At 40.2% G+C, this 23,891-nt stretch overlaps 1 protein-coding gene across 4 annotated transcripts in view; it reads right to left on the bottom strand.

Moving 5' to 3' along the window:
- cbfb (core-binding factor beta subunit) overlaps positions 1 to 23,891 on the bottom strand; it is a 41,470-nt gene that overhangs the window by 9,299 nt on the left and 8,280 nt on the right. For all 4 annotated transcript variants that reach the window (XM_023955986.1, XM_023955987.1, XM_023955988.1 and 1 more), the window contains exons 4-5: positions 992 to 1,108; positions 789 to 884 (exon numbers count right to left, since the gene is read on the bottom strand). In XM_023955986.1, coding sequence (XP_023811754.1) covers positions 789 to 884; positions 992 to 1,108 — 213 coding nt within the window. The remainder of the gene's footprint in view (positions 1 to 788; positions 885 to 991; positions 1,109 to 23,891) is intronic.

The following is a 23,891-nucleotide window of genomic DNA, read 5'->3' as shown; positions in this document are numbered from 1 at the left end:
GTACCTTGCAAAAAAACGACAAAAAAAACAAAAAATTCAAAAAAAATATTTGTTTTACTTTGTTCATAAGAAAATAACAATAAAGAAAAACTTTTCAGTTAACTCATACATACTAAGCTTAGAATAATGTAATAAAACAATAGAAATCAAATCCTTCCTAAATTTAGCACAATATGTGTTTGACATTTTCAATGAAAACATTGTAAACTTAGAATTGTGGCATCCCTTGTGTCTACAGAACGATTCACAGCCCCATTTTGTCCGTTTAAAAATCTACCTCAAATTTCTGAAGATAGATCCCACTTGTAAACATAAATCAAGTTAAAAGACTCTTAAGGTGTAGAAAGGGTCAAAGAAAGATCCATGTTAGTGTAAAAGTACTTCTGATTACAATTAGATAGTCCTAAAACTGTATGATATGGCCTCTTTAAATAAGCTTTTCCTGCACAAAAGTCCTTTCAAATGTGTTTTGAATATGAGAAGAAAAAAAAAAAAAAAACGCAGTCTGTCAAAGCCAGCCCAGCATTTCAATGAGACTTTATCCTTTGTGATCTCCTAAAGTTAAAAAAGGGAGTTAAGCAAAAATAATCAAATATATTCAAATCGCTATGAAAGAAACTCTTGTGTTTTCTTTCTGAACTGTGACGATGCAGACTCTGATGAATGGAGGGTTTAGACATCTCATCAGGTCTGGGTGGATAAAAACATGGGCATGGAGAGCTGGCTTTGTGAGACTTTAGCATCTTAAAGACTGCAGGATCAGAAAACAAGGCCCCCAGCGGTCTCACCTCCAGATCCTCCCTGTGAGAGCGATCTCTGTCCTCGAAGTCTCTGGTTCTGCGGCGGGCCTCTTCGAAGGCAGCTTGGGCCAAAGCGTCCTCGTGCTGCACGCACAAACACACACATTTTGACAACAACGACAGTGAGAAGTGATGGGGAAGACATAAGGGACATAATAAACTGCGAATTATGTGTCACTCTGACAAGATACCTGCGCCCTCTCCTGGTCATACTCTAGATATCCCATCCCGTCCAGCCTCTGCAGGTCGATCCAGCCTCTCCAGATCACGCACACCCCATTCAGGATCATGGGGGCCTTCAGGTAGACCTGAGGAGACAGACAGACGTGTTTATGCCGCCAATAGAACATGTTTGTTTGTGTTGTAGAACTAAGTTGTATAAATTGGATCATTAATTTATTAGTCTCCACTCTTAGTAAACCGTCACCATCTGTTTCAGAAGCTCGTGTAAATCGAAGTTGCTGATCAAAACTTAGTTGTTAGCTACATAAAAAGTGGCAGGAGTTCATTAGAAATTCACCTCTGAGATGTGGGCGGGACTATTGGCAAGGAGCAACTCTGCCCCCCCCTCCCCCCATTGCTCTCCCCGTTACTGAGAGCTCTCTGTTTACACGCTCTCCTTTTAGCTTACAGCCCCTCACACATGCAACCTGTCATTGCTGATGCAACAAAATGGCGAGCCACATCTGAGCTATCCAGCTGAACATTTTTGACCCCGATTCCAGCACAGACGAGGAAAACAAAGAGGTTCATGGATCTGTTAGTCTGCAAGTGGATGCATCAGAATGGGGCAGAGCAGGGAGCTCGTGGAAATACTCAGAAACGCAATTTTAAGCTTAGTCCATCATCAGAAAAATTCCACAAAAACATGTTAAAAACACCAAGAATGATTCTTTAACGGATATTCCACTGTAAATGCTTAATTGCATTTTCCTGCTCAACAACTTCTTTCGGAATCCATTAAAACCGACAGAAGCAAATAAGATATCTTGGAGAACCTGTGAGTCAAACAAACGACACAGAACCTGGTTTAAAATCATAAACACAATAATTTCATTGTTCTGATCATTCTCTGATGCTTTTCGTGGCTTAATGGTGGAGTGTTGGCCTTCTGATTTGGAGGCTGAGGGTTACATTCCACAGTAGGCTTCCAGCAACAGTATTGGATTGGGGGATTAAATGCTCTTCCCACCTCCAAAGTGAACTTAGACTCTTATGTACCAGAAATCCTCATTAGTTGTGTTCCTCTACCCTTCAGCTGTGCGATTATACAGCCTAAAAATGTGATTTCTTTGAAGCCATCATGAAGCGCTCTTTAGAAAACAGAGCATGTTTGGTTCGAGTGGCAAAGCTAAAAATAAAATCAACATTAAGACTGAAACCTGATGCTTATTTAGAGCCATGAAGGACCCCTCTGTGCCTCCCGTGACTTGTTTGAAAGCACCGGGGAGCGCTGATCGCTCCATGGCCCTCAGGCAGAGCGGTCGTTCCACAAAGTCCTCTACAGTCAGAGTCCGTCAGCTGCTTCTGCCGGATAATATGAAGCATGTCTGTGTGAGGTGGAGGCCTCTCCAACCTCTGCTAACTTGTAGACAATTAAAAAAAAGTCATCAACCGTTCCCAAACCTCTGCAGGACAGACATGCATGAACACGAGCACTGTGAGCCTTCTGTGCTAAATCATGTCACATGGCAGCTGAAGCCTTTAAAGCTTTCAGACGTTTCTTTTGTCATCAATGACAAAGCAGGAAGCGTCAGGTTTCACATCTCTTCAGTCAGATACGATGAAAACAGAAGTCTGTGCCCTTTGACCTTGAGATGTTTTGTCTGCCGGCAGATGAGAGCAAAACAACAGATGTGCCAAATTTCTTTTCACCAGCCGTCTCATCTGTGCGTTTTGTCGCTCTGAGGCTCTGAGCATGAAGGCATTACATGAGCTGGGGGGGGGGGGGGGGGGGGGGCATTTGCATTTCTGTCTGTGAGAAAAGACAACCTATTTCTCAAAATTTTGCTAAAAACAAAATATGATTAGGGGAACAGTGGTGATGGCAGAAGCACATGAGCCTCTGTTTTTCATCGGGAATAATATCAATAAAAACAAACCTTTATCTACAAACTAAACAATAAATATTATCAAATGCAATCAAAAAGTTCCTTCAAGCCAATCAATTGATGGCTCAATCACTGCACAGTCTAGAAAGGCAAGGCTGTTCTCCTTTGCGTCTTCCCTGGTGAACTTGATGTTCTTGTCGACTGCGTTGATATGATCGGTGAATACCTCCACTTCCTGGATTTTGATCTTGACCCAAGTATCGTCCATGTATCTGAACCAGTGACTTGGAGTAGTACCTGTCCAGTGATCATTGGAGATGACAGACAGCTCCAGGTTGAACTGTACAGGAAGCCTACTCACACAGATCAGTACCTGTTATTTGATTCAAACCACCCTTTACAGCACAAACTAAGCATTATCAGGCCTTTACAACACAGAGCCCAGGAGGTGTCCACTAGCTGTGACGGAAAGAAGAAAGAAGAGTGACATATCCGTCAAGCCCTCAGAACATGTAGATATTCCAACTGGGCATTCACCAAATCCCAGCATTCAAGAAAACAAGACAAGAGGGAACAAGAGCCTAAAGGGAACAGTATTTCCATTCCTTATATTTCAGGCCTGTCTGAAAAACTAAAAAGGATTGTCAGACAACATAACATCCCAGTTCATCTCAAACCTGTTAATACTCTCAGACAAAAACTGTTTCATCCTAAGGACAAAATTCCCAGCCACAAACAGAGCAACGTTGTGTACTCTATCCACTGCAAAGAGAACTGCAATGAACAGTACATAGGAGAAATCGAGCAACCTCTACACAAGTGGCTTTACCAAGATCGCAGAGCCAACTCAAGTGGACCTGAGTCTGCAGTACACCTCCACCTGAAGGCCACAAACCACTCGTTTGAGGAGAGTGAGAGAAAGGATGGTTTGAGCGAGGAGTGAAAGAAGCTATCTTTGTCAAGAAAGATAAACCTTCTCTTAATAAGAAAGGTGGTCTCAGGTTTATTCTTCCATCCATCTACAGCAGTGTTCTGAAACCCAAACAAACCGAACCAGTTTCACCAGGGTCGTTAACAGCTGAAAGAGATGACCAGGTTGGGGAGGGTAGTCACTGTCTCCCCAACCCTAAGTGAGGACAAAGGACTCCTAACGACCCAAAACCATGTAGTCTAAGGCTGCATTTACACTGCAGGTCTTGATGCCCAAATCAGATTTTCTGACTATATATATTTTTTTGACGACCCGCTTACATCATCTTTTAAAAGTGACCCGTATCCGATTTTTGCATTTACACTATACAATGCTGAAACTATCAAACGTAGACGTTTTGAGGACTACATAGCAGCATTTCCGCCTTCCGTGGACCTCCATCGGATGTTTTTGACTGCAGTTGTCATGGAGGCAACGCAGCGACATAAGGAAGCGTTGCCTTGGGCGCTCCTGGAGGAGGCAGGAGAGGGGATGCGCGGGAGAGGAAAAAAAAGGGCTGCTCGGCCGGCTTATGTGCTCTCGCTGAGTTTTGAACGAGGAAGTGTTTGCAGATGTTGTGCTGTACAGTTTGATCCAAGCAAATAAATAAACGGAATTGGGTCACTTGAACAATGTAGTGTAAGTGCGGCCTAAGTAGACAATACTATCCAGTTTCAGGTCTGACTCCTCCCCCATGAGCACATATATACCAGCTCTTGTACCAGCTATTTCAGAATTTAAAAAAGCCTTTTGGATAAGAGGTGAAACATCTTCAACTTTAAAAACTAAGTCCAGATGACAACCTTTAAACCTACTACTATGTTAGTGTGTTAAGTTTTACCTAATTTTTCCACATTTTTTACGCAATTCCTGATTTATTATTGATCCATTCTTCCTGAACTTTCACTTAAGTTAGCGCAGCTCTACTGTTTGTAAAAATTGATTTTATCAACACTGCTGTTCTTTGTCAGCTTCAGCTACAGCAAAAACACATGTGCTTCCATCTAGTGGGCAACACTGAAGCTATATTTCAATGCAAACAGCAAAGACAAAATAAAACTGTTGTCATGTACTAAAAACAGAAATGTAATACAGATTTAATCTTTAATCTGCAGACATTTTTTTCCAGAAGAAATTATTACAACCCTAATCCACGTGGCCAAATTTTGCCTGTGCAAATTTTGCCTTTATACTTCTTATTTTCATTTATTACTGTATGATATTTTTAATTTTTGGCTGCTGTTAATTGGTGCAACACCAAATGAACAAACACATTTACAAAATCAAATATTAATTCTAAATCAAATTACTTTAAAAGTCAAGAAGAAAATTGCTTTTAGGTTCTCCAGAGTTGAAAAAAAGGCTAAAAACTGACAGCAAACCTCATTACTTTTCTAAAAGAACCAATAATGTGCAGATTTCTTAAATATAAAGAATAATCCCCTAATATTACGTGTGAACTTTAAAGTGCAAATGATGGTCATAAAAAGTTTTAAAGTTTCCTAATTGTGTTAGATTGTCTTTCATTTCCCACTCAGCATGGCTTCAGTTAGCAGATGCTCAGTGTTTCTCAGGCCGGTCAGCTTATTAACCAGCATTTAAGAATAAAAGCGAACAGTTCCACAGAGAAGCTCACAGGAACACACGAGGAGACTTTTCTGTGTGAAAGTGGGCGAGCACCACGTTCCTGCATTTTTACTCAGGCTATTTTTGGACAGACTCTCACAGGACCTCTTTTACCGCAGTTACCCACAGTGCACTGGGGCTGCAGGGGGGGACCGCACCCCGGGAGACTGTGGGTTTCTGTGTTTGTTTGAGTGAATGTTTTTCTGCCTGTGTGCGTTTAAGCAAGAAAAATGGCTTCCACATCTGCTTTTAGAGGAGAGCTTCATTTGCCTGGACAGGGAAAACGTGTGTGTGTGTGTGTGTACGCGTGTGTGCTTGCAAGTGTGTCTCTGCGGAAGGGGAAAATATGTAGAAACGGTCCAACCACAGACTTCCTCTGAGAAAGAACCATGTCAACCCCCACATCCATTTACTCAGGCACATGAAGACGTCAGAGCTCTCACACTCTGCAGCTCTGAGAGAGAAAAACAAGCCTCGAGAAATCGACTGCAAACTTTCCAGAAGAGTGAACTTCTGTTCCAAACATCTTTATCACTTTTAAAAGGTTGGATGACTACAGCTGCGAATGACACAAAGAACCACGTTGTCAACTCTCGATGCACCGTTGAAATGTTCCGCATACGCTGGATGAAGAATGAAGGCTTCGTGTGGAAAACCGCATAGGGCCACATGTGAAAGACGTGAATTCATCAGCTGAAATGGGTTTCACATGTGATAAGAGCTGCAGAAAGTGTTGCCCCCTAAAATCAACAGGCCAGCCTCGGGAAACGGCTGAGAAACAACTCATTTCTTTGGTTGACTGACCCGTTTGTTCAGCAGACCAATCAGGGCCAACGACTCCAAAAACGTCACAAAATGAACTGAATGACATCAATGATGTAAAAGGTCAAAAGTGGCTGAGATAATTCAAAGATTTACTATGATTTCATTAATCAGTGTTTTATTTTAATCTGATGAAAATCGCGTTTTCTTTGTTTTCAACATGTTCTTGCACCATTTTCCTTTTGATAATGGAGGACAAATGTAAAGAAAAATAAGCTTAAAATTTCACTTCTAAGTATTCCTTTATTTGAATCGTAAATCAGAAGCAGATGAAAAAAATGCTGCTGGAAAAAGGGCTTATTTGTGACATAAAAATATGCTGGACGACCCAAAAGCTCCCAGTCCGCTCCATTCTGATCCACCTGCAGACAAATAGATCCATGTACGTCTTTGTTTTCCTCGTCTCAGCTGGAATCTGGCTCAAAACTGTACGGCTGGATAGCTCTAAACTCTCTATCTTAAAGGTGTGAGGGGCAGTAAGCTAGCGGGAGAGTAAGCTTATATTTTTTTTTTGGCTAAAAACAGCATCATCTTAATTTAAAAAACCTCAAAAGATAATCAGCAATGGGTCTTTAGGCATTTTACACCAGAACTTTATGTATCATCATATGTAGACATGGTTGAATGTTCAGGGTGAGAGGCAGGAAGGGTTTGATGCATATGAGGGGTGTGGTGGTGGTGGGGTTGTTGCCATACAGCTATTTTTCTTAGGCTGAAACTGAATATAAAAACTAGCCACCAAACCCACACATGCGTGCGAACATCCGCATGGACACCACGTGGGGTGTGTGATAATGCACATGTGTTTCCAGCCTTCAATTCCTCCTTGAATGCTTCAAAAGAGCATTCATTTTAGCTCTGTCCCAATCTCTTTCTTTTGTTCTTCTTTTCTTTCTTTCTGTTGTTCTTTCCTGATCCTGGACATTATCGCTAAACTCTGAAGACGTTCTCTCACAGTGACAGAATCTGAAAAACCCCTAAAGTGCATTTCACATGAATCACTCCTGATTCACCCTCTGATTCACACACAAACACCAAGCGGACACGTTTGAGATGGAAGGAGCTGAACAATGGTGTGTTGTTGCCTGAAGCCAAAGAACACTTAAACTGAGAAGAAAAAGATGAAGTTTCTCTGATTAGAAAAGAAAATCAAGTAAATCTAAATATATACGTGTAACTTGTTCTTTCCAGCAGCTGAAGAGAGAGGAGCTGAGAGCTCCCTATGATGGACAGTTTCATACAACCAGGGTTCTGTGAATACAGAAGGGGTTTATTTGTACAAACCTCTTTTGTATTTGGGGCTAAACTTTATCATTTGCAATCATTTTTTTTTTAATCATTTAAAAATATTTTGAATTTCCTCTAAGTTTCAGACCAGATGGAAGCAAACGCCCCCGGACAGAGCCCACAGTTTACAAGCAGAGACCACGGCAGTCATGGCCCCCCAGTACAGAGAAGCAGAACAGACATCCAACCCAAGAGAGCCCAACGCTAGACACACGGCGATCCACCCCCGCCGCTAAAAAGCAGGAGGGCCCAGGATCTAGAATAGTGCAAGACGAGGGAACGAGCATCGCCCCCACCAGCCCTAAAGGCAAAGCAGGGCCACCCTAAAGGTGCCGGCACAAAACTTCAGGCAGGCCACCCACGGGTTCTACTGCAAGGTGATGATGAAAAATTAATGCCAAAGCCACAGGGACACCCCCCCAGCTCAGATGAAATATTAAACCTGGTTCTCAGGGATGCCCTTTAATGTGCGGGGAGGGCCACCAAAAAAACAATCTTTCAGACTCTCTTCTTTTCCAGAGCAAAGCAAACGTTAAATTAAAAAAAAATATATCATCTTAAAAGAGAAAACTTGATCTAGATTGCTGACTTTCACATTTTTTACATAATTTTTCAAACACGATATTCTTCCATCATTAATGGCACTCAATGCAAATTTCGGGGAAAGGACAAAACACCAAAAACCTCAGATCAAAGGTAAAAAGAAACAGGAGTTCTTGTATGTTGGAATGAAATGAATATAAATAAAGAGATATAAATAAATAAATATAAATAAAGAGAATAAAGAGATTATGCTTTGGACATCTGTGACAAAAAAATGAGGAACTTAGTTTTGTCAAAATTAAAAAGTTGATTTCTATTGCTTTTAAAAATTGCTTTAATATTTCAAATCAAATCAAACTTTATAGGAGAGGTGCTTTACAGTTAAAAACACACAGACGATTACAGTTATTGCTGTAATTTCAACAGCTGGTCAGTTTTTTAGGATTCGTAGTTGTGACAAAGTGTCATCTACATGAGGATGGATAGAAACAACATGTTTATGAATGAATTTTACAAAAAGAACGCAAAGGAATAGAGGTCTGTGAGGAGGATGTATCGCTTGTCCAAAAACACAATCTGTCCTGATTCTTTCTCTACCCCACTGTCCTTGCAGCTTCTGACTGGCTGGACACACCTGAGTGGCCGTAAGTAGAGCAAAGAAAGTTTCCCACCTCTAAACTCTAGAGATGTTATTCCTGCTTTGGGTCCAAAAATTAGGAGGAGAAATACAGTTATTCAACCTAATGTTATTTCTCTAAACATTAGTAAAAGTAAGGAATACTGTGTGTGTGCTCAATAAGAAAAAAAAACAACTTTATAGACTGGAAAATATGTATTAGAGGAGGTTTTCTGTAGATTTTGATTCATATGAATCTGAGAAAACAGCTCAAGGTTAAGGGGTGATCAATGGGAGACCCTCTCACTGGTTTCTGCTCCCTGTCCTCCTCTTTTGCAGAATATAAGAGAAAGTATGAGGGGTATGGAAAAATTGACCTAACAAATAAAATGCTAACAGCTGCTGCTGCATTAGTTTTTATTTATTCCCCCAAATGTTTGTAAATAAAGATTTAATGACATAAAAAAGGAGTGATTAAATTGAGTAATCTACATTACAAAAGAAAAGAAAAAAGGTGTGCATCCCATGAAGCTGCAGCCTCAGTCAACTCTGAACTGTTTGTTCAGGTTGTACTGGAAAACATCTTGTCTGTCAGTGTAAAAGCTGTTCATATGACAATAAAAGGATTCTGATTCTGAGAACTCAAATTTGGCCACTGTTAATTACTTTTTATGTCTTTTTAAATGTAATTAATTTTTTTCTATTTTATTATTTTTCATTTATGTATTGGCTGCTGTTCATTCCTGCAACATAAAATGAACAAACAAAAAAATAAAACTCCATTCTTCACCCAACAGCAGTTGGGTTGGCTCCAGCATCCCAGTGGCCCCCAAAGGGATTCAGCAGTTTCTGAAAATGGGTAGAAATTAACTTTAAAAGCCCCTTTTTTTGGGTATTCCAGGGTTAATATCTACTCAAAACAGAAACAATAAAATTAATTTCATGGATTAATATGATCTTTGTTGTTATTTGTGTGCGTGATATTAGATCAATTTATAAAAAATGCAGACATTGTTGTTGCTGGTGTCTGAAAACCATCTTTGTCTAACTTCTAAAAGTCAGGAAGGTGTATCTCTTGTGCTGTCCTATGTTTTGTTTTATTGTCACTTATCAGCCTGAGTTTTCTGCAAATAAAAAAAGTATCTAAGAAGATTAGAGTTCGGGTCAGGCTGTGCAGATGAATTGGAGTCAATGAGATTATCTGCACAAACATGGGGGTGCGTTCAAGGCGCAGCAGGTGGGTGTGAAGTACGTTATTGGCCTCCTGCTTCTGATCCTGCCTGAACACAGTTTAACGTCCTCAAGCTGCCGACTTAAACACACACACCTGCTGAAAACACAGCAGCATAATAGCACGGTGCTCCCCAGCTGCAAGATCACTCTCCCTTTTCCCACCCTGCAATTACAAAGGCTGCAAAACAACATGCGACACACGCCCACGCACACATCACATGACACGCAGCAGCTTCTCCCAGGTCCCCGGGAGGATGATAAACAAGTTTCTGTGTGTCCATCTCAAGTGGCCCACATGGATCATGGTTTCTGTTAAATATTCATCACAACTGATAAATACGTTCCTATTAATTGCTGAGATCTGTAACTGCTGGCAGAAGTCCTAGCATTTCCATGCAAAGTCCCTCCAGTGGGGCCAAAAAAACCGCCGGATGGCCTCACGGCTTTTACAAGCATGGAAATGTTATGCAAATTCTCTCACATGCTGCAGATAAAATTACAAAACAGACACTCTTGTGAAGAAGTTCCAACTAAAGATCATCATGACACAAGTGCTAATCTTCTTTCCCAAAGAGGTTTGAGATTAGAATTTTTTGTTTTATTCCAGGAGGTATCCCAGTCAGCCCACAAGATCAAGAGGAGAAAGATGTGGTCCACACTCCAACTCAACTAGAAGAAGAAATCCATTATGAATATTATCCTGTGCTTCATAAAGTTCCCAGATTTAGTTGTCTGTGTTCACCTGCTTTTGGTTATTTCCATATCTGCTTTCCATCCCTTTTAATTTTTTCTTTTGGTTTTCTTTAATTTTTACTCACGGCGTTAAACATGACAAGCGTTTGATTGTGCATGAGAAGTCTTTTTGTTTGTTTTGTTCTGGTAAAAATTATGTAAAATGTTGTGTAAAAGGAGAGAATGTGTTTCCCTTAGCTGTAAAAATGAGCCTGGGTGGCATGAGGGTTCCTGCAACTCCTCCGATGGCACGATGACCGCATGAAAATGAGTGCAGAGCGCCTCAACTGAATGCTGCAATTATCTTTGTCCTCATGTTGATGCCAGCATTCCAAATCAAATCCTGTCTTCTTATTCAAATTTCCACGATATTGGTTACCGCTTCTAGATGGTGGAACTGACCCACAGGGGAAAAACCGAGCTCCTGTCTCGGTGAGGACATCCGGACCTCACAGGGACAGGAACTCCCTCAGGTCCAGCTGCAAACAGTTACTGGAAGAGATGAGAGGGGACTGACACACACGTGCTGGATTTCACAGCAGACTAAGCTCTGCCTGCAGATAGTGTGTGTGTGTGTGTGTGTGTGTGCACACGTGCACGGATATACTCAAACACAAAGACACAAAAAACACACCAGATCAACAAAGCCAGTGTAAAGATGAATGGTGCATTGTGGGAGAGGGTGTGGTCGCTGATGTTGGGCCTGGAGGAGGCAACCTGACACTCAGGACACTGTGTGTGCGCGTGCACGTATGTGTGTGTTAAGTGTGGAGGAGAAGTTTAATGGTGCATTTACGTGTATTGAAGCGCCAGAAGAAATTTCATTCAAAACCACTCAAATGACCTGAACTGCATTAAAACACACTCACAGAAGTGCAACAAGTAAGACACAAACACTTACAGCATGCGTGCACATGCAGCAAACGTGCACATGCAGCATACATGCACACACAGGCGGGCAGAGAGCAGCAGAGGGAACCAATTAGTGGTCTGGCTTTGATGATGTCACTGACAAGTCACGCACCGATTGCACAGCTTCCGTTCAGAGGGAAACCCGATCCTGCGCTCGTACGTGCACTTACACTCACACAGTGCATGTCTGCTGAGAGTCCTGCAGGCTTAGAGCTGATGAATAAATCAAAGGGCGGCAGGGGTGTCACATAAGACATGATTTTTGAGGGGTTTTGTGCGCTCGTGTGTGAAAGAGAGCCGACAGCTGCAGGAACTTTGAAGGACACAAAGGACGCTGCAGAGACACCTGGACGCAGACATCTGAGGATAAGAAAAACTCTTAAAAGACTCATCTATGCTTCAGATCCTCAGAATGAACAAAATGTTGAAATTAAAAATTTGGGATCAAAAAAGAGCTTCTTTTTAACACTTAACAAAAATTGAGGTTTTCAAGGTTTTTATGGCAACCGTGGATCAATGGGGCAAGGTCCATGGAAAAAAATTAAATTTACAATTATTCTCTTGAATTTGTCCGCTATAGTTATGATTTAAAAAAAGGTTTAATTGAAAATACATTATATGAATGCGGAGAGTAGGGACAACAGAAATGTGTCTTTTTGCTAGCTGGATTTAGGGGACTTTACCAAAAATTCTTCAAAGGTTAATTTTCTCCAGTTATGTTAAAGATTTTTTTTGTTGCTCTTGTTTTTCTTTGCAAAATAACACTTTTCCAATTAATATAGATTACAATGGAGATGAATAGCGTTTGTTTTATTAATCTGGAGTGAATTGGGATTACATATAATTTTATTGTGTTTGTCATGCTGACGGAGCCTAACCCGGCCACTTGTCTGCAAAGGCAGGGGACATCCTGGACAGGTCGCCAGTCTGTCACAGGGCCACAATCACACACCCACACACTCACATTCACACCTATGGACAATTTAGAGTAATCAATGAACCTATGAAGCATGTTTTGGACGATGGTAGGACAAATTAAATGACGAGGCAGAAGGATAGTCAGTTAAACCCCAAGACGAAGCAGACTCCATAGTTGCAACCAACCATGAATGTGGGAACAGCGCAAAAAGGGGTGTTAACAGTTGTCCGTCAGACTAAGGTTGAATGCTTTGGTGACAAATTCCTGTGTGTTATGGCAGGGACTGCCAATATTCTACTGTGGGGGGATGTAACAGGGTGATTTTCCTGTACCATTGTACCTGTACCATTTATGTTTTTTTAATCTTTTTTATTGATCCTGGTTGTGCAACCTAAAACTCCAAGGGCCCTTGAATGGCTCATGGCAAATCTGCTGATGAGTCGCAGGTGTGTGTGTGAGATCAAGGTGGGTTGGAGTTTTGATCCTTTAAAAATGATAAACAGCTGTACTTGGACTGGGAAAAAGAGGCGTACTACCAGAGCTGCACAAGCGGTGTTGGGGCAATAGTGATGGGAGCCACACCCGTGGTGTTTTGGAGCACCAGAGACTAAGGCTGTACGTGTGGTGCTTTGGGGCAGCAGCAGCGATGGTAGTGGTGCTTGAAGCATGCCAGCCCCGGGAATTGGACATTGTAGAGTCCGGGCTTGGCCACATGACTGGGACAGCAAAGTGGAACTAGTGGACAATGGAACCAGAAAGTGGAGAGGGGACGCGACGGACAACAGCAGAGGGGTGTGGTTGCAACCAACCCCTCTTTCAGAAAAGTAATTTACCCTCTCAGTGCAAATCAAAGTCAGCCCAAGACGAGATGTTTTCTGAACCCCTTCTAGTAATGTCCTCAAAGAGGAAATCTGTTCTTGGCCACAGAGCTGCAAACTGTTACAACATCCTTCATCGTTCACACATCACGTGGATGATAAAAGAGCATAAAGCGATTAAATATTAAATAAATAAAAACAGGGTATACAGATTTTCCCCCCAGGCATGTCGAGAACACGAATAGTAAAAAGTTAAAAAATTGTAAAATGTTTAATTCAATCCCTTTAAACCACATTGCTAAAAGTTCTCTTTTTGTAAAATCCATTAATAATTCGCAAAACAAAACTCTCCATAAAAATACAACTATCAAAACTAGGGGCTGGAACCCAACATAATAAATACATAACCTCCTTACAACAAGTGAGAAGAAGTTATCCTTGACACCAAGTGCCCCAAACCATGCTGCCATTGTGTTTTTACTATATGGTTCTGTGTGTTTTTTTTTTATTAGATAGGGTTTGGACTGCATGCTCCCCTAATCATCCTGGACCATTTGGACTCCCGGAGGCTGGACACTACTAGACACTTGGACAATAAACCTTTTGAAAACTTGTATCTGGTTGTTCTGCTCCTTACACAGAATCTGATCCACTAGAATCTACCTGTGTCACACCTACAAAAAGTCTATTGAAGTTGAAACTCATTTTTTGGAATTTTTTTGTTCTTGATCCTAACTTTATGTACAACTGAGTTATTTAGAGATGAAACACATACATTCAAACCAAACTAAAGTGTCCTTGATTCACCTCTTCAAGATGTAAAAACATCTGCAAATGTGTCATAAATGTTTGTTTTTCAAGACACAGAATGTTTGTAATCTTGGAAAGAAGCCACAAAAAAAGGGAGCATATTGTGAAAATGATGACTCATAATGCAATGTTGGCCGGAGTGAATCATTACATGACAACTCATCGTGCCACAGATTATTTATACATCTGAGAGGAATGTAGTTTTGGAGCGACAATCAGCTATAATCTAATGAGTTTGCCTCCAGGAGCAACTGTCATCTCTGTACTTTCAGCTGATTTTCAAGTTTCTGATATCAGAGCCAAAACTACCTGTTTTTCTGCACCAAACAATCATCAAAGCCAGACAACTAAAACCTCACCTAGAAGATATTTAATACTAAAATGCTCTTTATTTTAAGGATAAACAAAAAAACAGTTTAGTTAGTTAACTCTTGTCCTAAACTCAACAGTTGTGTTTTTCTTTCAGTCTAACAAGAAGACAGGTAAGTATAAAGTAAAGATACATCAGCTGCAGACAGAATTAGTGAGTAAAACTGAGATTTGCTTACAAGACAAAAAAAACTCAGCATTTTTTAATCTAAATGGTTCAAGGGTGACGCTAAAACTCCATCCACCTTCGCCTGCTGTCAGACGTCCAATTCAGCAGATTCTGCAGCCACGGACCTTTAATCGGACTCCTGTCTTCATCCCAGCTGACTCCAATGTTAGGAAAATCCATTTTATTGAACTTTGCAATCCCTTCAGGATTTTTTTTTTTTATTCCTGTTGGCCATTTCCATAACAACAACACACTTAAGCGGCAAAAACATCATTTTCTGATTGTTTTGCTGCATTCATTTTATTTTTACAGGATCAATTCCTCTCTGTTTCCTGATTGAAGTCCAGAGTGGGATTTCTCAAGAGTGAATCAGGCACTTATATTTTAAATTGAAACCTTGTAAATATAAAAACTTTAGTGTGATACTTTTGTTTCAACAATCTGAAAAAGCCACAAGTGCAGCTTCTTGTTTTGGGGAGTAACCAAGAAGTGAAAAAAATCAAAAAAGGTGCCAGTTTCAATATTCATTTAGTTGTTTTTGAGTCATGCAGCTGTTTATTTTGCCCTGCTTTGACAACGGTCTGCTTTCTAGCTCTGTCAGAAGTGTAATTCCCAAAGACTTAAATTAAAGCTATGACTTTTTCTGTACTCAATTCAAACCCACCTGCAACCTGCTGCTCGGGAGACCTTAAAAAAACATGTAAGAAGCAGCAGCAGCTCGTATGCAGAACTCTGTTCATGTGTGCAGAGAGTGAGCCCCAAAGTTAACCTCCTCCACAGCTGGCTTTAATTAGGCTCCAACGACACACTGAGCTGCCTCTGCTCTCCTCTTTCTGTCTCTCAAACACGCTCACACAAAAGTCGCCATGTTGGACCTGGCTGTGCTACCCTTCTGGTTTGGCACCATCGGCATTTGGAAACGAAGGCGGGAAAATGGGAGCGGACTGGAAGTGTGGGGGTGTGAATCCGGAGAGCCAAGTCTGATCGCAATGCAGCCGTGGATTGTAATTAAGAGTTGTGAATAAACTTTACTGAAGAAACACAGTAAAGAGAAAACAATGACATGAACCTATCACTGCTAAAGGTAGCTCCAAGGCTTTTGAGTCATGAGGTGAGGTGCTTCTGCTTGAGTTTTGATGAAACGCATATGGAGCAACGGGTTATGGGCTCTCACCCACAAGTGGTCGTGTTTATCTCATTTTAAGACCAGAAAGCAAGATTAAACTACCCTGACTTTAACCCTGAACGCTGGCTGAAATCTGCCTGAACTTGCTTACTCTGGGTATGTCGGTTCCAAAAGACCGGATGTGAGTTAGTGTAATTACGCTCAACTTGGTAACCCTGGGTTAATGCGCGTGCACAGCAAAAACATAAAGACATTCTCAATGGATCGCCGATTTCCAGAGTCACCATGGAAACGCGTGGAGAGAAAAAAAGAGCGCTATACTTCAGTCAGACGGAGTTGGAAATTATCATGACGGCGAATGAAGATTATATGTCCGTCAAAAAAGTAATACGGCCGCATCATCAGCAAAAGAAAGAGTTTCTGCTTGGAGAAAAAGAACGGACAAGTAAACGCACGAGTTTCTGATCTTATCTTCAATTACATTGTGATGTGTATATATATATATATATATATATATATAACTTATAAAACTTAAATGAATTGATTCAATTGGTAACAAGTAATTGATTGAAATTTATTCAACTCATTTCTTATGTCCATCCAACTCAATAGTTGTCTATTGACAGGCAAAGGGAATGGTATCCCACAATTCTTTGCGGTGCCGATCTAACAGCAGCACCAAAGTTACAGCTCCTTAATTGAATTAATTTGACTGAAAGTAAAATAACTGTCTGATAACTATGTGTTATTTTTAGGTTCACTGAGCGCGTTAGTTTAATGTAAAAAAGTTTATCTCTACAACATCAATACGTGGTCTTATCACCCTCTCATGGTGGAAAAAGTATTATCTGAGCTTCTTCATCCACTAAATCATCTTCAAATGGACACGCCGTGCTGCTTCACCTCTCTGAAAACAAAGTAACCTTCAACTAAACCTGCTCCAGACCAGGTTATGTTCAGAGCATGAGTTGCTATTTCAACTTGACATACCCTGAAACATACCTCTGTTTTTGGAACCGAAAGCTGAGGTTATCAAATTCCTTATCCTCAAACTTACTGTGGTAACTCACATAACCTGCTTTCTGGAATACCCCCCTGGTAGCAATCAGATGATCCTCTTGAGTTGATTTAATAAAAACATACTTGAAATGAATGAAGATGTGTGAGTTTTAATATGTCCTGCAGCAGTTTGAAGGACCGGATTGTTGTCGCAATTTTTCTTTCTTACTGCGCCTTTCACCAAAAATGTTGCCCCTGCTACTTACTCAAAAACTCACCGAAATGCATATGCACCTAAAACCTGATGAAAATGAATTTTTGGGAATAGTGAACAACACCCCCTGGGTGGTATGACTGGGGCTAAAATCTCTTATGTGGATCAAAACATGTATTTTTCAAAATCCACTAGCAAAACCAAAATATGCGTGTCAGGGATTTCAAAAAGAACTTTTGAAATTATTTTTTCTATGTATTCACATTTGCCAAAATATGGGAAAAGAAAAGCTTTATTCGAACAATCTTTTTGAAATTTGACACACGCTGCATGTAAAAAAATTTGACTCCTCGTAGGGATTTTGATCCATTGCCTCGTATCTCCTCGAGCATCATTGGGAAGCTACTTGGGAAAAACTAATTAGAAGTTGTAAATATGGACCGGCGTTAGCATGGCAAGATCGCAAAAAAGGCGTTCTCCTGTTGCTCGCACATTTTTTACTGGAATATTCTTAAAAAGAAAAAAGAAAAGGAACACATGAATCATTGGCTCAAGCTGAACAAAATGATGGGACAATATTAGAAATGTGGTTAACAAAATCCTTTGTTGCCAAGGAAATCCAAACATTTAATTTGCCAATTCTTGTAAACATTACATAGATCTGTTCATCTCCCTCAGGTGACCAAAACACAAACAGGTTGCCATGGAGATAAAACCAACAGAAAAGCTGCCATTTTGAAAAAGTGTTGTTTTTTTTCGTGAATTTGTCACATGTGGCTCTGACCATGGTGGCGGAGAAGGAGAAAGCCAAGGGTCAATAAGCAGTCACTCAGTCAGTAAGTAAGGGCAGGGGGTAATGGCAGGTAGGGCGTGTTGCGCCTGCGTGCCATGTGAATTGACAAGTGCTGGAACATAGATTCGGGCAAAAAGAAGCCCCATCAGCTAAATGTGAGACAAAGAGATGCAGATGAGCAAAAAGAATCAGTAAAATATGGATTGCTTTTGGACAGTTGCAATTAAAGAGTGGAAATGAGGCTCACGTTTCTTTTTTCTTATTTTATCTCAGAATTCGTCTTTTAGGAAAACAAATACATTTAATATTAACATTGATATTACCAAAGAGAGCAGTAAGAGGCCTTTTTAAATGTTTCCTCACTAATTAGCCTTTAGGATTACAGATGTGTGTGTGGTAATCCTGACAGTAATTAGGAAGAAAGTTGCAAACGCAATTTGCACCATCCCTGCCCGACCTGACAGTTGTGCTCCATAGTGAGGTCCGCAGGGATCAAGACTGTGTGAATGTGCATGTGTGTGTGCATGTGTGCACATTTAAATAAATTCAGATTAAACAGCAGTGAGAAAAATGCAAACAACTTAAAGTCTGCACTTTTCTCTAAACAATAACTGCAGCTTGTAGCATTTAGAAAGCCACACAGGGTTTACTACATTAAGGGTAAGGCGCTCGTGTCATGAACTGCAATTTGGAGCTTGACTCAGATTCCCATGATGGATATTCAGAGATATGTGATGCAGAGTCTGAAAATAGTATGACTTTATTGCAGAAAATCCGGTAATATTCTTTAAAATCTTTATTTATGGCAGCACACCTCTCTTTAGCACTGCATTTATTATTGCACCATACATCATTTATAAATAAAAAAAAAAATGTATATATATATATATATATATATATATATATATATATATATATATATATATATATATATATATATAATATGTCAATATCACTCATATTTGGCAGAATTATACAAAAACCAATTAAAAAACAATCAGCCAACATTTACTTTTAAAGGACTATGGAGCTGCTTCAGTCTGTCCCCTCTAAAGCTGCTGCTTCAAGTCCAGTGAGTTTAGGACTCAGGATCCCAGCACTGATGTGTTTTAGTAAAAGAAAAACACAATATAACTTTATTCTCACAGAATAAGCTTACTGACACCTGCACCACTGTCTTAAATGTTTACCCATCCTACTTCGCTTTTTCACACAGCGCTTTGCATTCAGCCTTAAGAGACATTATAAAGAAGTGATAATAGATTGTCCACATTTCCACAATATAAATATATATTTATATTTATATACAAAATTATTTAATTGTCTTTTATTTTAATTGTCTGGATAATCGACTGGAAATTATGTCACTTCCCAGATAAGTGTTGAGGACAAACATAGCTTAGTCCAGTGTTTTTCAACCAGTGTGCCGCGGCACACTAGTGTGCCGTGGGAGATGGTCAAGTGTGCCGTGGAAAATTGCCCTCATTAACTGATCTAAAAACATTAACCATCTCCAGGAAATCAGCTCTTTGTTCATCCAAACAGGTCCTGATAAAACACTGAGTAGTTAGGACTATAAACGATCATAAAATACTTTTTTCGTTGTGTTTATTTGATTCTATTAAAGACATTTTGATAAGAATGACGGTAACGCGAAATAGCTGCAGCTATAACTGTGTAAGGAAAAGTCCCGCAGCTTTTACTGTCTCCACGACTCCACCAATCATTCTTGAAGGCTTAATCACATGTCATCAGTCTGACCAATCAGAAGTGGTTAAAGTCTCCACTTCCTTGTTCCAATTTAGCTCATAACTCAGTCAGTTCCGACAAAAACACCAGCTAAAGCTCGTCTTTAGCGGTGTAACTTTCCACAGAATCCGGTATCAGACCGTGGAACAAGTGAACAAAACCATGAAGCTCAGAGACGCTAGTCTTTCTGCCGTTTTCTCGCAGTTTTCACACTACATCTCCCATGATGCATTGGCTTAAAGGGACAGCGTCTTGAAAACACAACGAACATACAGTTTGTATGTAACTTAACTTTTATTACATCTTTTAGAAAAACATCTGCAACTTCCTGCTTTTTCTGCCACAATTATCACAAAAATACACGTCAGATTGCCGGGGGGGGGGGCTGTAGATCAAAACAGACTATGAGTTTCTTTTATTTTATTTTTTTTTTTGGGATGCTGGTGTGCCGCGGTGTCCACACACGTAAAAGAATCTGTCAGTCAAACATTTGAAAGTTGGATGTGGGGGCCAGTGGGCCCCACATATTTTTAATGAGGTATCTGATAGGTCAGTTTTAATAACTTATAACTTGCACCAAAGGAAAAGAAAATTAGGATTGGGGTTAGCAGAGCAATAACAGTTATTCTGACCAATAGAACGACTGAGTAACAGCTATTTATTTCTTTATAGAAGTCTATGGGATTTTTGGCTTCTTGGAATCAGCAGGTACTTCCTGTTTGGAATACGAGGGGTGGGGTCACAGTCTAGTTCTCCCATGAACTCAGTGGTTCTGACGGAGCATGTCCCAGCCAGCACCTTCCACCTGTACCCACTCTGACATAGTAACCTGCGATGTTACTCAGGTTCTATCCAAACCTAGGTGTCTGAATTAGTATTATTTTTTTGTATTATAATTCTCCTGTGCCATAACTGAGCCACAAGTGCCAAAAGAAACCTTTTTTTAAACTATATTAATTATTAAAATCATTCCTTTAACAGTTCCACTTATTAGATATCTGTGATCTGCAATTTGAGTTCTTTGATGAAATTTCTAATGCATTGAAAAAAAAACAATATTAAAAAAAACAAAGTTATTCCCAAATCTGTTCTGAATCACATAGTATTTTTATTTTTTCTTAACAAACAGCATATGTTATCTTTGGCCCCTCACACATTCCAAATCACTCAAAACAAAGATTTAGATTAAGTAAAGAAGGTTAATGGGTCTACCAGTCGACCAGGTCTGGGACCCTTAACGGCCTGTGCCCCAAACATCCACCACCATCTGTTTAACATCCACTTCTAAAATTACATTTAAAAATTACTTTACTAAATGGAAAACGATACAAATCAGGCAAATACAATTACTGCTGACTAATGTAAATATAGAGGTACACCTGTTTGATCTAAAGTTACCTGATAGGTATAAATCCTTGTAACTGGTTTTTCCAGGTTTGATCCAAATGTAGGAAATTAAGAACTAGCATGCACAAATCTACTAATTATTCAACAAAATAATAACAAAAAGGAAATCAAAAGTTATTTGTTTCAAAGTATATTTGAAGTGTATAAAATGCTTCAGTTCTTCGCCTTCATTAGTATCTATTACATTGACATCTACAGAAATATATATATAACATCCGTTAACTATGGAGTAGGTTCTTTCTTCACTGAAGACTTTCCTTTTGAGAAAACGGATACAGCAGGGCAGATCTGCATGCAGACCGATGACTCACCATCAGACAAGAAGTGTCTTGATGAGTGCAGATATCAAAATGACTAATCTAAATGTTGTTCCTCATAGAAGTGAAGACCCAACAAAGTCAGGAGGTTTGTCTCTTAGTTTTGTCTTTTCTTAGTGAATCCTGACTCTAAATCAGCTGTGATACCTACAAGCGTTCTTTAAACAGATGATAGTTGAGGTTTGCTTATAGTGGAAGGGCTGCAGGTTAATGACCTTTGTACAAAAAAGAAAAAGAATTAACATGCACTCAAAACCATCTTTACTTGTAGCATTTAAAATAAAGTGAAATGTATGAAGTTATGTATACATGCGCTCAGAGCATCTACCTCCTCCTGATTTGAATGGTGGTTGGCAAACGAGTTGTTAAATTTCCAGCACACGAGGGCAGACCATAAATCTCACACTGAGGTGAGCCACAAATTAAAACTGCTGAGTCATCCAGTTTTATGCAGATTCGGCTGATGACAAATTTAGAGAGACGAGTTTTAGAGAAGCTTTGATGAGTAAAAGGTTTTTGTGTGAATGCTTTTTTCCCCAGCTGTCAACTGTCAGACATTTGAGAGTGGAGCGGCTACGCTGTATTAGCATGTAAGCTAATCAAGTTCTGCTTAATAAGTGATATTTATTTAAGTCTCTTTCCGATCATGTTCCCAGTGTCTTCTAATTATGATTTTTAGCCAAAATAATAAAACCTGTGTCACTTTCTAGGACATAATGACCTATGAACCAATGACAGTTGTTCATTGGTTCATAGGGTGTAAGCCTTTCCTTATTTCCCATGATGCCTTATTTTACACTCTCTCCCACTATCTTACAGCCTAAGCTAATATTTGCGGTGCAACAAAAATGGTGAGCAATATTGGAGCTATCCAGCCATACAGTTTTGATCCAGATTCCAGCTCAGGTGAGGAAAACAAAGACGTACACGGATTTATTTTTCTGCAACGATGCATCAGACTGGAGCAGAGGAAGGAGCTCGTGGCCCACCAACTGTAGCATCTGTGTCACAGCTACAGGATTTTTCAAGCTGCATTTTTTTGTCTGCTCCTGAATCCCACTGATTTAAATTAAGAAATACTCAGAGCTGCAGTTTTAATCTTAAATTGTTTTACACATCACCTCCATCATGGGTAAAAATGCAACAAAAACATGCTCAAAACACACAATTTTCATTGGAGTGGGTCTTTAAGTGACAGCTGTTGATGTGAACACGTTTGGAGAATAAACATGAGTATGGAGCTCTGCCAGTTTAGCATAAAGTGAGAACAATCAAGTGAATATTTTCTTTTAAAACAAAGGGAAAACATGAATTTGTGTCAAATGTACGTTTGCTATCCTCTGTGACTCATAAAAACAAAGAAACATACTATATACAGTAGATATTACAAAAATGGATGTTAATGATGTTGATGATTTGGTGTGGGGGGGGGGGCAGTGAGGGTCAAAAGGGGGGAAGTGGGTTTGAGTGCATTTCTTTTCTTTTTCATTAATTACCCTTATTTTTCTTATTCATTTGTATTTCATTACTGACTGTGACTCTTGTGATCCCAGGAAACAGTTTCTCATTTTGTCATTTTGTAAAACCTAGGTCACATGTACCCGTACAGGCCGTTGACCTGTACGGGTACGACCCTTGGAGGGTCGTAGAGAGGAGGGGCTCAGGTGCGTCTTGCAGTTCCCTTGAGGCTTGTACAGCCACCACAAGACAAGTCATAAAAATGGAACGTACCATTGTCATGCGTGTGGTAAGTGTATCATGAAGCATTTGTAAGTTTAATGTAAGCTGAACGCACTTATGACGTACAGGTGATGCTGTCGTATGGTTTCGTTACGCCACACTTTGGTCGTTAGTGAGGTGCGAGTTCTGCGTCCTTACTGACCGCTCATCAAAGCTGCGTGCAGCGTAAGTGGTAAATATAGTGCAGTGTTAAAACTTGCTAAACTTCGCAAAAGAAAGATAAACATTTTTTCAGAATAAAGCAACAGAACCGACAGCTTCTCTGAGGAAATGTCTTGCAAATGGGGCTCCTGTTGAATGCACTGACTGTGAAGTGCACCATCTTGAGTTTTAAGCTGCAAAGACAATGAACGTTGGCTTTAGTTCTGAACTCTCTGCAACTTCTGGCCTCATTAAAACTTCACACATCTGTGGTCAGGTAACACGGGAAAAAGAACAAACACAAAAACACGTCCTGTCTCAACTGTGCGCCTCCTTCTTTTTTCTTTTTAGACACCCATAAACACCGGAGCGGCAGCCATTAACGCCCGCGCACGGCTCCATGTTGTCAGGGCGCTCGTGTTAAATAATTAAAGGTGTGAGATTAGTCCGTCAGCCTTGGGCCATGGAGGTCCATCGATTCTGCAGAATGCATTTTTAATGAGCCGCCAGCCGGCATTCATTTCAGCCGGTCAGTGTCCATGGACACATACACACACGTGCACATGTGCGTGCATGCACACGGACAGGCCAGGCTGGTAGTCAAGGGAGGTAATTACCACACATAAACAAAGGAGCACAACTGCATGGCACAGCAGTTCTAACCCTGACGGCAGCAGCAAACAGACGTTTTCTGAACTGTCTTTCACTTTAAAACAAAGTCTCCATTA

The sequence above is a fragment of the Oryzias latipes genome, chromosome 6 (assembly GCF_002234675.1).
Source record: "Oryzias latipes chromosome 6, ASM223467v1".
Classification (NCBI taxonomy): Eukaryota; Metazoa; Chordata; class Actinopteri; order Beloniformes; family Adrianichthyidae; genus Oryzias; species Oryzias latipes.
This window is presented reverse-complemented; position numbering and strand designations above follow the sequence as displayed.